We start from the raw sequence: 13,777 nt of genomic DNA, 5'->3' as shown, positions 1-13,777 counted from the left end.
CCTCTGGCGGTGTTGAAGAGTACTTTAGAAGAATAGATTCATCAGTCAAAGAAAACACTAAAAACAACGAAAGTCCATGACCCAAAATGTCCAAGAAATTTGGGGAACCATGAAAAGGACCAAACTACCAATAATAGGGATGAGAAGGAGAAGAATACCAACTCAAAGGCACAGAAAATATATTTAACAAGATCATAGAAGAAAACTTTCCCACCTTAAAGAACGAAATGCCTATGAAGATACAAGAAGCCTATAGAACACCAAACAGACTAGACCCCCCAAAAAAGTCCCCTCAGCACCCCATGGAGCCTTCTCTAAAATCGGCCACAAACTTGGCCACAAATCAAATCTCAACAGATACAAAACAATTGGAATAACCTCCTGTGTTCTGTAGTACCACCATGGTTTAAAGTTAGATTTCAACAACAACAAAAAAACCTATAGAAATCCTACAATCTCATGGAAACTGAATAATGCTCAACTGAATCTCCAATGGGTTAAGGAAGAAATAAAGAAAGAAATTAAAAACTTCCTAGAGAACAATAAAAATGAATACACCACATACCCAAACTTATGGGACACTATGAAAGCAGAGCTAAGAGAGAAATTCAGAGCACTAAAGGCCCACATAAAGAAGCTGGAGAAATCTCATGCTAGTGACTTGACAGCACACCTGAAAGCCCTTGAACAGGAAGAAGCAAAGTCTCCCGGGAGGAACAGACGCCAGGAAATTATCGAATTGAGAGCTGAAATCAATAAAATAGAAATAAAGAGAACAATACAAAGGATTAATGAAACAAAGAGTTGGTTCTTTGAGAAGATCAACAAGATGGACAAGCCCTTATCCAAACTAACCAAAAGACAGAGAGAGAGCATCCAAATTAACAAAATCAGAAATGAAAAGGGGGACATAACAACAGACAATGAGGAAATCCAGAGAATCACCAGGTCACACTTCAAAAACCTCTACTCCACAAAATTGGAAAATCTAAAATAAATGGATAATTTTCTGGATAGGTACCACATACATAAGTTAAATCAAGATCAGATAAACCATTTAAATAATCCAATAACTCCTAAGGAAAGAGAATCAGTCATTAAAAGTCTCCCAACCAAAAAAAGCCCTGGACCAGATGGTTTCACTGCAGAATTCTACCAGATCTTCAAAGAAACTTAATACCAATACTCTTTAAATTGTTCCACCCAATAGAAGCAGAAGGAATATTACCAAACTCCTTCTATGAAGCTACAATTACACTGATTACTAAACCAAATAAAGATGCAACAAAGAAAGAGAACTACAGACCTATCTCCCTCATGAACATTGATGCAAAAAATACTCAATAAAATACTGGCAAACAGACTCCAAGAACACATCAAAACAATTATCCAACATGATCAAGTAGGCTTCATCCCAGGGATGCAAGGGTGGTTCAACATACGAAAGTTCGTCAATGTAATACACCATATAAACAAACTCAAAGAAAAAAACTACATGATCATCTCACTAGATGCAGAAAAGGCATTTGACAAAATCCAACACCCCTTCATGATAAAGGTCTTGGAGCAATTAAGAATACAGGGAACATACCTAAACATAATAAAAGTAATCTATAGCAAGCCAACAGCCAACATCGAATTAAATGGAGAGAAACTCAAAGCAATACCACTAAAATCAGGAACAAGGCAAGGCTGTCCCCTCTCCCCCTACTTATTCAATATAGTACTTGAAGTTCTAGCTAGAGCTATAAGACAACATAAGGAGATTAAGGAAATATAAACTGGAAAGGAAGAAGTCAAGCTTTCCCTATTTGCAGATGACATTATAGTATATATGAGTGAACCCAAAATTCAACCAAGGAACTGCTACAGCTAATAAAAAGCTTCAGCAACATAGCAGGATACAAGATCAACTCAAATAAATCAGTAGCCCTCCTGTATACAATAGACAATCAGGCTGAGAAGGAAATCAGAGATACATCATGCTTTACAATAGCCACAAATGATATAAAATACCTTGGGGTTACTCTAACTGAGCATGTGAATGACCTATATGATATGACAAGAACTTTCAGTTCCTGAAAAAAGAAATTGAAGAAGATGTCAGATAATGGGAAGACCTCCCATGCTCATGGATAGGCAGGATTAACATAGTAAAAATGGCCATCTTACCAAAAGCAATCTACAGATTCAACGCAATCCCCATCAAATTACCAAAAAAATTCTTCACAGATCTGGAAAGAATAATACTCAAATTCGTATGGAAAAACAAAAAACCCAGGATAGCCAAAAGAATCCTGTACAATAAAACAACCTCTGGAGGCATCACAATCCCCAACCTCAAGGTCTACTATAGAGCTACCATAATAAAAACAGCTTGGTACTGGCATAAAAACCAACATGTGGACCAATGGAATCAAATTGAAGACCCTGACATTAACCTGTACATCTATGAACATATAATTTTTGACAAAGAAGCCAAAAATGTACAATGGAAAAAGAAAGCATCTTCAACAAATGGTGCTGGCATAACTGGATGTTAATGTGCAGAAGGCTGCAAATAGATCCATATCTGTCACCGTGCACAAAACTTAAGTCCAAGTGGATCAAAGACCTCAACATAAATTCAGTTACTCTGAACCTGATAGAAGAGAAAGTAGGAAGTACTCTTGAATGCTTTGGCACCAGAGATCACTTTCTAAATATAACACCAGTAGCACAGACACTGAGAGAAACAATCAATCAATGGGACCTGTTGAAACTGAGAAGCTTTTGTAGAGCAAAGGACATGGTCAACAAGACAAAGTGACAGCCTACAGAATGGGAAAAGGTCTTCACCAACCCCACATCTGACAGAGGGCTGATATCCAGAATATATAAAGAACTCAAGAAATTAGACAACAAAATGCCCAACAGTCCAAGTAAGAAATGGGCTATAGACCTAAACAGACAATTCTCCACAGAGGAAGTTCAAATGGCTGAAAGACATTTAAGGAATTGCTCAACATCCCTAATTATCTGGGAACTGCAAATCAAAATGACTCTGAGATACCACCTTACACTTGTCAGAATGGCTAAGATCAAAAACACAGAAGACACCTTATGCTGGAGAGGATGTGGAGCAAGGGGAACTCTCCTCCACTGCTGGTGGGAATGCAAGCTTGTACAGCCACTTTGGAAATCAATGTGGCGCTTCCTTAGAAAACTGGAAATTCATCTCCCCTAAGACACAGCAGTAGTACTCTTGGGCATATACCCAAGGAATTCTTAATCATACCACAAGGGAATTTGCTCAGCTATGTTCATATCAGCATTGTTTGTAATAGCCAGAACCTGGAAACAACCCAGATGCCCTTCAACTGAAGAATGGATAAATATGGTTCATATACACAATGAATTACTACTCAGCAGAGAAAAACAATGACACCATGAGGTTTGCAGGCAAATGGATGGATCTAGAAAAAGTCATCCTGAGTGAGGTAGCCCAGACTCAGAAGGACAAAAATGGTATGTACTCACTCATAGGAGGATACTAGATGTAAAACAAAGATGACTAGATTGCTACACAACTCCAGGGAGGCTATCTAGAAAATGGGACCCTAGGAAAGACCCAGGGATCACCCAATGACAGAGAACTGGATGAGATCTACATGAACAACCTCACATCAGTGGGAGAAATGAAGGGCAAGGTTTGAGGGATTGATGGCTTGGGGGAGCAGGAGATCCCAGCTGGATTAAGAACAGAAAGGGAGAACAAGGAATGGTAGACCATGATGAGTGAGGACCACATGAGAACAGGAGTGGGCAGAGTGCTGGAGAGGTCCCCTGAGGTCCACAGTGATGCATCCTCTGTAGACTGCTGGCAGTGATGGAGAGAAAGCCTTATCTGACCTAGTCTGGTGATCAGATGGCCAAATACCCTGATGGTCGGGCTGGAACTCTCACCCAATGACTGATGGAAGTGGATGCAGAGATCCTCAACCAGGCCCCAGGTGGAGCTCTGTGTGTCCAGTTGTTGAGAAGGAGGAAGGACTGTGGGAGAGTGAATTGTTGAGCCCAGGATTGGAAAAAGCAGGGGGATGAAAGGCCAGATGAATGGAAGCACATGAATTGTGAACCAAAGGCTGTGGAGCCCCCAGCTGGATCAGGCCCTCTGGATAAGTGAGACAGTTGAGTGGCTTGGACTGTTTGGGAGGCATCCAGGCTGTGGGACCTGGACCTGTCCTTAGTGTATAAGCTGGCTGTTTGGAACCTAGGGCTTACACAGGGACTCTTTGCTCAGCCTGGAAGGAGGGGACTGGACCTGCTTGTACTGAATCCACCAAGTTTAAATGTGACCCCAGGGGCGTCTTGGCCCTGGAGGAGATGGGAATGAAGGGGAAGGGATGGCGGGGGAAGGTGAGGGTGGGTGCAGGAGGGGGGAGGACAGGGGAACCCATGACTGATGTGTAAAATTAAAACACAAATATAATTAAAAAAAAGGGAAAAAAGAAAATAACAAAAGAATTTACCCTAAACAATAAGAATAAAAACTAGATGTCTTGAATAAGGATCAGAACTTTAAAAAGTGGCATGGCATAATACCTATACAAGACCAAGGCCACCAAATCTCCAGCCTAGATGAGAGAGGACCTCTCGAAGCCTCACCCCTCACTGAAGAATTATTGGAAGTTGATGGCTGCAGAAGGAGGGTGTGGCCACCAGTAGGTTTCCCCTGCACCAGTGGATGGCCCCACAGCCAGGCACATATGGGCAGCACCAGATGGACTCAGTGGGTTATTAAAAAAGAAGAGTTTGTGAAGTTTGAGGAAGAACTGTTACAAGGGATAGAGAAGGAATGGAATGGAGGAAATGGTGGGGTGGATATGACAATATCTCATTGTATATATGTATGAAATTCTCTAAGAATACATAAAATGATTAAAAAGGGGGAAATACTATTATCTCCTTCAAAAATATTTTCAAGAATGAAAGCTATTGTTTAAAATTGTATCTCTTGTAATTTATTGTAAATGTGGTTGATGTAGTAGCTGGATGGCTTCCTGGCTTAGCCACTGGTGCTTTTGTTCTGTGACGACTCTAGCAACATTAACTTGAGTAATCAAAGCTTCTGTATGGCTGATCCACCTCTGACCTCTGACCTCACCATTGACCTTCTCTTTTTATATCTTCTCTTTCTGCTTCCAGCACCGAGTGGATTTTCTTCAGCTGATGATGAACACTCGTAACAATTGCAAAGATAATGAGTCTCATAAAGGTAAACAAGGACTCTCTGGTCTATGGACCAGGAAGCTCTTGGGGAGTGGTCAGACTGCTCAGAAAATGTGTGGGAAGGTTTTCTAGCAGAAGAATACCTCAGCAGAGTTGCTGACAGAAGGACATGACTATTGTCTCCATGGAATTTTCTAGAAGCACAGGAGCACAAGTTTGTTGCAAACATCAAGGGTAGCCATGATGGAATCTTCAGTGGTCTCTGTGTGTTACCTAGATCTTTCCCAGCACACTGACTGGGAACTCTGCCTAGACATCTGACTCCAAACATCCAGTCAGGAGGCATGTACCCAAACTGTGCTGGTGTTTTCTTAGAGACCCTGCTGTACATGTGTACATTCTCTTCCTTAATCTGTGCTAAAGATTTACTTTTCTTTGTGGGGTGAATAAGTGGCATCCTGGAAAAGCCTCTTTGTACAAACACACTGGTTCTCTTCATTTTTTTTACACACTTAAAAATCACTTATAAATTTTTATCTTCTTCAGGTAGCATATGCATGTGTGTACACATGTGTACACCCATATGCCTGTGTGAATGACAGAGAAAGGCACCAAGTGTGTTCCTCGACCACTCTCTGCCCTACTTCTTTCACACAGTGTATCTTATTAGACCTGGAGGTGGTTGGCAATCAGAAGGTCCCTGTAACCCACAGAGTTGGTGTTACAGGTGTGTGTTACCACACTTGACTTTTTACATTGTTACTGAGAATTCAAATCAGGTCTTCATGCTTGTACAGCAAATGTTCTTATCCATTGAGATATCTCTAGAGCCTCACAGCTATGATTATATTTTAATTTAAAACCATTATTACTAATTGCTAATTTTCAGACTTTAATCTACATGTGGGCTTCAGTAGCTCATGCAAAGGGATTCTTTTGTTCTTATATACATACAAATGCTTATATATAACAATATGATTTTTTAGGTCCCCAAATTTGGTTTTTGAAGTCATATCATATATTTTGTGTTTCAAATTCTCTCCAATTTTCCCACATGAAACTGTTTCATGTGATTACCTAACTTAAAATTCTTGTATACCTCCTCATCCTTTTGAGGTTGTATCTTCTTTAGCCCAGGTTGACCTCACATTCATGGAGTGTCTAAGAATTACCTTTTAACATCTATGTCTCCATGCCTAGTTTATATGGTCCTGGAGATTGAACCCATGTCCTCAAGCATGCTAGGCAAGCTCTCTACCTACTAATCTTAATGTCCTTAGCCATTCTCTGTCAATTTTGATTGCTAAATAGATATTAATTTTGAAAATGCACACTGATTGTGCATTTATAGTCCAGTTTCAATTTAGTAGGAAGCACTTAAACTAATTGGAAGAAAATAATTGCCAACAAGAGAATCACAGCACACATGAAAACGTTTACAACTGCCTGTAACTCTAGCTCTATGGGCTCCGATGCCATCTTCTGTCCTCCATGGGCACTTGTGCACGTGTGCAAGCACACACACATAATAAAAAACTTAAGCTCTAGCAGAAGACGGGAGTTGAGTGCCCAGAACTAACTCTGGGAAAGCTCAAAAATTTCTAAATCTCCATGTCTAGGGGATCAGATGCCCTCCTCTGGAGTCCATGGGCACCTCTGCCACACATGGCACCCCTCTAGACTGACACAAATACACATAAATAAAAATAAAATAACTCTTAAAACAGAATAAATTACATGTCCCGAAGTTGCCCACTGATGATGAGGTGGACCAGAGCACAAACCATGGGACATCCTGGCTGGAGCAATCTTCCCCTTCTCTGGCTGTGTCACATGGATGTGAGAGTGATACCCGCCCCAGGGAGACTGAATGGCTACTTTAAATTTATCTCTAGAGAAACAGGAGCCTCATTTGATTTTCTCGTCATCTCTTCTGTGATGGTCCACCCTGACTTGACTTTCCTAAAATATTTTCTTTCAGTTCTGTCTGACATGGAGATCATAGCCCAGTCAATTATGTTTATTTTTGGTGGCTATGAATCCCTAAGCAATATGATTGTCTTCACACTGTACTTACTGGCCACTCACCCTGATATCCAGAAGAAACTGCAGGAGGAGATCGATGTGACTCTGCCCAATAAGGTGAATGGATGTTGCTTGGAGGAGGAGGGCAAAGGAGACATCTCATCTCCCTCAGTGGCATGTGCGTGCGTGTGCATGTGCGTGTGCGTGTGCGTGTGTGTGTGTATCATATACCTACACTGGGTATATTCTAAATTATTCTCCACCATGTTTTAAGACATGATTTTTCACTGAACCTTGAGCACATCAATTTGTTAGGTAGTCTGCCCAATGATCACTAGGCAGGCCTTTACTCTGTGTCCTCTGCCCCACTGTTGGAATTATAAATTTGTACAACTGAGTCTAACTTTATAAATGAAGTGTATCTGACTCAGGCTTGCATAGTAGACACCTCATAAATTGAGACATCTTTAAGCCCCAAGTGATAGTTATTTAACCATTTTGTAAGGGACTGGATTGATGGCTCAATGGTTAAGAGCACTGGCTTATCTTTTAGAAGATGCATCTAAGTTTGATTCCAAGTTTCCCAATTGCAGATTTCAGCCATTTGTAATGCCAGTTACAAGGGATCTTACACCCTCTTTTGACTTCTGTGGGCACTGTACTATGTGATGCACAAAACACATATGTGCCAAATCATCTAAATACACAAAATAAAATTGTTTAAAACATTATAAAAATGTTTTGTAATTGCCTAGGACCTTTTCAAATCTGAATTCAGCTTTGGAGCTACTGAGAACTCAACAGTACAATTCAGACCTATTGAAAGTTAATGGATTATCCCAGCACATATTTTTTTTCTTTCTTTCCAGGCATCTCCCAACTATGATAAACTGATGGAGATGGAGTACCTTGACATGGTGTTGAGTGAAACCCTCAGATTATACACAATTACTAACAGAATTTCTCGGGCCTGTAAGCAAGATGTTGAAATTGATGGTGTGTTTATTCCCAAAGGGTCCTTAGTGATGGTACCAGTTTATGTTCTTCATCATGACCCAGAGTACTGGCCAGAGCCTGAGGAATTCCACCCTGAAAGGTACTAGAATCCCAGGAGTGAGAACCCACCCTGGACCATGCTTGCCAGTATATGCTAAGATGTCTCTTATGGGAAGATGATCTAAATGTCATTTTGCACCCATTTGCCTTCTGTGAGGAGAATGGCTGAGAAAGGGAAGAAAACAGAGGAGAGGGGATGAGAGACGGAGAAGAAAATATGATAATTTAAATACAGAGTGTTTTTCTTCTCCTACCTCAAGTAGCAATGACCAACTTAAGTGTGAGACAGGAACCTAAATTCCTTCAGTCTAACTGGCACATGCTTTTCAGAGATGGACCCAGCATTATCCTGAATGGACTTTTAGAGTTTAGAGATCTATCCCCCCCCCTTTTAAAATTCTTTGACAATTGCATGCTTGTATAATGTATTTTGGTCATTTTCACCTCAAATTACCCTGTCTCTTCTCCCTCCCACATTGTTGAATCCCTAATTGTCTTCAATAAGTCTTCCTCCTGTTTTCATGTCTTCCTATTTTCTTGTGGCTCATTTGTTTAATTAGGGTTGCTTACACAAGAGTAGCACGTATAGGAGTTATTTACTGGCGATTGGACAACTCCCCAATAGCTACACCATTGAAGAGAAAGTTCCCCCTCCCCTAGGAATGGTTAATTGTCAATAGCTCTTTAGGGAGGTGGCACCTCATGAACTCCCTCCCCCATCCATGACAGAGTGTATCTAGTCTTGTGTAAGCAACCACAGCTGCTGGGAGTGCATGAGTACAATGGCAGTGTCATGTCCAGATGATAGTGTTTCACAGCACCCCTTTCATTCCCTGGCTCTTATGTTATTCTGCCCCCTCTTCCAAGATGTTCTCTGAGACTTGTTGGGAATGATATAGATTTCTCATGAAGTGCTGAGCACTCCACCATCACTGCTTTTCAGCATTTTGACCAGTTATGAGCCTCTGTGTTAACTGTCTCCCACAGCAATCAGAAGCTTGTTTGATCAAGGCTGAGAGCAGCACTAATTTTTGTATATAAACATAAATGTTTGGAAGACAGTTTGATACCATGTCCACTTAGGAAAACAATAGTAGTATTTCACCCTTAGAGCCTATGACCTCCATAGCCATTAGATTTTGACCAGATTTTCAGTACCAGGCATTAATTCCCTTTGTAAATTGGAACTTCAATCTAACCAGACAGTGGTTGGTTACCACTAACCCATGACACCATAATTACACTAATGGACACAGAGGATGAACTTTCTGTCAAACAGCAGTTGTCTTATCTACCATGTGGAAACTCTTATAGGTCAAGGGAGATGGACAGGACCTTTAGTGTACTATTTCTCATAGCTGAATACCTGGAAGTAGAAGTTCAATGAACCTTCCCCAAACAACCTGTATGTTACCAGTTAGATGTCTAAAGGCAGATACATGTATGTACCTCTTCTGTTTCTACCCTTTGTTGGCTTATCATTCATTACTCTGTGTCTCCAGGTTCAGCAAGGAGAACAAGGGCAGCATCAATCCTTATGTATACCTGCCCTTTGGTAATGGACCCAGGAACTGCCTTGGCATGAGGTTTTCACTCATGATCATGAAACTTGCTCTCACTAAAGTGCTGCAGAACTTCTCCTTCCAGCCTTGTAAAGAAACACAGGTGAGGGGAAAACTGTCTCTGTAAATGATGTTTTGTGGGAGACTTTTTTCAACTGAAGGTTCTGTGTATAAGAACAAATCTGCATGTTTGATGTTTGGTAATTTGTTTGATGAACAAATGAGTTATTTTTGTCTATGCAAGAGCTGAGGTACTTTTGCTCATGGGTCAATATAGAGCACAACTGTAGCATTATGAAGAGTTAGTGCAGGGCAATATGACAGGATTACATGCATTGTGTTTGAAGTTCAAGTAATATCCTTTGGAGATTGGATATGTCATGCGCCATCAAGAGGTGCAGTGATCATGTCTTCATGTTTATTGAGTGGTGTGCTCTTCTTCCAGACCTCACAGAAGCCCTCCTCTGATAGTCTTGTCAACTACTAGCTGTACAGTAACAACTCATATATGGGGTTAGGCAGGTTTCTCATTTGGAAAACTGCTTACCCTGCATGCACAAAGCCCTGGTTCCAATCATCCAGACAGCATGAAGTAGCAGTGGTGATACCTGGAATCCCTGCACTCAGGGGGCACAAGCAAGAGAATTTGAAATTCAAGTAATCCATGGCCACTTAGTGAATTTGAAGCCAGTATGGCCCACATGACATTCTGTATAAAAAAAAACAAAAGTAGAAATTCATGACACATGCTTATTTCTGAAATCCTAAAGTAATTTACCTATGTGGTTTTACTCTGACTTCCCATATGATGCCAAGTTGAGTGTCATTATTTTAAAACATAATTGCTGGGACTCAAGAGATGACTCAGTGGTTGAGAGCACTAGGTGCTCTTACAAATGACCTGAGTTCAGTTCCCAGCACTCACATGGTGACTCACAACCATTTGTAACTCCAGTTCCAGGGCCTCTGATGTCCTTTTCTGGCTTCTCTTGAGACTTCACACATGTGGTATACACACATGTGTAGGAAACACACTCCTATACATAAAATAAGAATAAATAATCTTGAAAAGGTTGCTGGTTATGATGAACTTCAAACTTATGAGCCATCTTGATGGTTCTGTCTCACTTCTCAGGAGCTCTGCTCCAGAGAAGTGGTAGCTGTCATATTTCCATAAATCATGTATCATTTCCTTCCTATTCTGTTCTTATACTTCAAGTTCTTTTTCATTCCTCAATGAGTCTTCCTCCTGGGTTTATTTCCTCATTTCTTTGTACTCTACTTTTGGCTACTCAGGTTGTTTTTATCACCTTTGCTAATATATTGTGATTAAAGCCTCCAGTTTAGTTGTGTTTTACTCTCAGTATTGAAGGCTATCCCCTCTCTTTTCTATATCACCTCTTATCATTTATCCACAATATCCAAAAGAGTTTTTTTTTCTGAATAATTTCTGCATTGAAAGCCTTTGATAAATGTTTTGAAGTATAGCTTACAAGTATAATATTTTTCCATAAAAACATTCACCTAATTTAAAAATTAATAGATAACACTTGTGTATCACAAGTTTATGCACATTATGCATTCAAGGAAAACACATATATCCTACTTAAATTTTAAAAGAAGTAAATGGTACATTTAGAGAAAACATTTACATTTTCCTGAACAGCTTGTTCTTGTTTCATGCAAAGTGATGGGTAAAATTTTCAGACTTGTACATTTAGAATGTGTCTTCTCTTTGTGAATTAGTTTTATGTCTGGATGACTAGAGGGATGACAGTGTTTATTCTGTGATTTCTGATTTAAGGCATTTGTATGGCTTTACCTACACAAATCCTCACTTCGCTCAGTACTTTCTCATGAATGCATTTATAGGTATTTAGGTAGACATTGCAAAGTTCATATTTTGAGAGCCATTGGCATAACTGTCATGTGACAGATTGTCTGGAAAGTTCCACTCATTTTAAATTTGACAATTCTCTATCTCCATGACAACTTTGTTCCCACCTTCTCTTGTGACTAGAAGATTACTCAGTTGGAGGATTTCTCCCTCTATTACTGAGTAGCATGAGCCTAAAACATCATTAAAAACACTGTAGGACTCAAAATTCTCCATTCAACCCATCTGTGAAAGCCAAGAATACATACTAGAAAAGCAAGCAAATATCTGTCCTCCTAAAGACTTGACCTGAATGGGCTCAACTGTACTGGTGACATATGATCTAGGAGCTGAGGACTGTTCACAGAGATGAAATTCACCCTCTCAGGGTTATACTTGCATCTTTCACCCAAACAAAAATTACTTTTCAGAACTTAAACAAGACATTATGACATATTAACTGAGAAACAGACTCAAATACGTTAAAGTCTCTGGGCTTAGTGGTGCATGCATTTAATACTAGCACTCAGGTGGCAGAAGCAGTTGGATCTCTGTGAGTTGAAGTCCAGTCTGGTCTACAGAGTGAGTTTCAGGACAGGCCCAGCTACAGAGAGAGACCCTGTCTTGAAAAAACAAAACAAAACAAACAAACCAGAAATTAAACCCATCTATTTTACTCTTAGCACACAACAGAAATAACATAAACCAACATGACTTCATCTCATGCCCTGTATTTAGTAGACTCACAGCAAATATTTTACCTTATCTAAATTTGGAATCATGCTTTAAACATCTAATTGACACAGCTTGGAGAATAAAGTAGTCAAAGCACATGATTTTAAATAAAGCTTATATGTATCTGCAGAGCATCAGCATTCTGGCAGGTATTTTACATTTCTTTAGGGGTTGTTGTTGGTTTACTCTTTGATTCTCAATATTTTTTTCTGTTGCAGATACCTATGAAATTAGATAGACAACTAATCGTTCAACCAGAGAAACCTATTGTCCTAAAGGTTGTACCACGGGATGACATCATAACTGGAGTGTGACTTTCCCTCAAAGACTTCCACTGTGTTCCTCAAGAAGGTGATGTCTAAGAATACTGGAATCTCTAATTTACTTCATGAATAAAACCCAGATGAGGATGAGGCTTAATCGACTGGCCTTGATGCAAGGTTAAGTACATCATTCAGCTTTCTCAGTGTCAATACAGGGTACTATGGAATGTGAAGGACAACAGTAAATGAGTTGACAGAATAAGAAATTCACCTTCTCTGGTCCTCAAGGGACTATCTCCTTCCACATCTGGTTGTCTCCATCAATTTCTTTTAAGCTCTTTGGAGAGTAATTATGTCTCTGTAATTTGATCAATAAATTTTAATAAAAATGTAAACTGTTGTAACAACTCTACTTGTAAAATTGGTATCCTATATTTTAGCTCCAATATTCTATAATATCGTTACATTAAAATATAAATTAACATCTCTTTAAAAAACTCAACAAAATATATTTTAACATTCTGTGAGAGCTTAATACAATGTGTTTTGATCATCTTTATTTGTCTCCTCCAACTCCTCCTAGATCTTTCTGTAACATGAATCTGAATAGGTCTTTTATTGCTATTAATAACAAAAACACCTGGAGCCAGAAACTGGAGTGAAAAGCTGAGTGAGCAGAGAGAAGCCAGCCACATTCTTACTTGCTTAGAGATTCTCCACCAAAAGACCTACTTCCTGTATATGCATGCCTTTATGCTTTTCTGTTCTGCCATCTCATTTTCTCTCCACTCAGCCACATAACTTCCTGTCTCTCTGTACAGACCCTCAGATATTTATGGTTAATGCTTGGAATTCAAGGTGTGTACCACCATGCCTGTCTCTCTTCCTATCCAGTCTGATCTGGGCCTCCCGAGTGATAGGATTAAAGGTGTGGGGGCTACCACTGCCTGACCTCTATGTTTACTTTTGTGCCTGGTTTTTCCCTTTGATCCTCTGATAAACTCTATTGGGGGACACAGATAAAATATAACCACATTTCCCCTTTTTTG

At 39.8% G+C, this 13,777-nt stretch overlaps 1 protein-coding gene across 1 annotated transcript in view; it reads left to right on the top strand.

The window, feature by feature from the left end:
* Positions 1-12,779, top strand: part of LOC118572592 (cytochrome P450 3A19-like) — a 19,578-nt gene extending 6,799 nt beyond the window's left edge. Inside the window, exons 3-7 of the mRNA XM_036172315.1 lie at positions 5,188-5,257; positions 7,193-7,353; positions 8,106-8,332; positions 9,795-9,957; positions 12,684-12,779. Coding sequence (XP_036028208.1) covers positions 5,188-5,257; positions 7,193-7,353; positions 8,106-8,332; positions 9,795-9,957; positions 12,684-12,779 — 717 coding nt within the window. The remainder of the gene's footprint in view (positions 1-5,187; positions 5,258-7,192; positions 7,354-8,105; positions 8,333-9,794; positions 9,958-12,683) is intronic.
* The last annotated feature ends 998 nt before the right edge of the window (positions 12,780-13,777 follow it).

The sequence above is a fragment of the Onychomys torridus genome, chromosome 22 (assembly GCF_903995425.1).
Source record: "Onychomys torridus chromosome 22, mOncTor1.1, whole genome shotgun sequence".
Lineage (NCBI taxonomy): Eukaryota > Metazoa > Chordata > Mammalia > Rodentia > Cricetidae > Onychomys > Onychomys torridus.
Note: the sequence above shows the minus strand (reverse complement) of the source record. Positions and strands in the feature narration are given on the sequence as shown.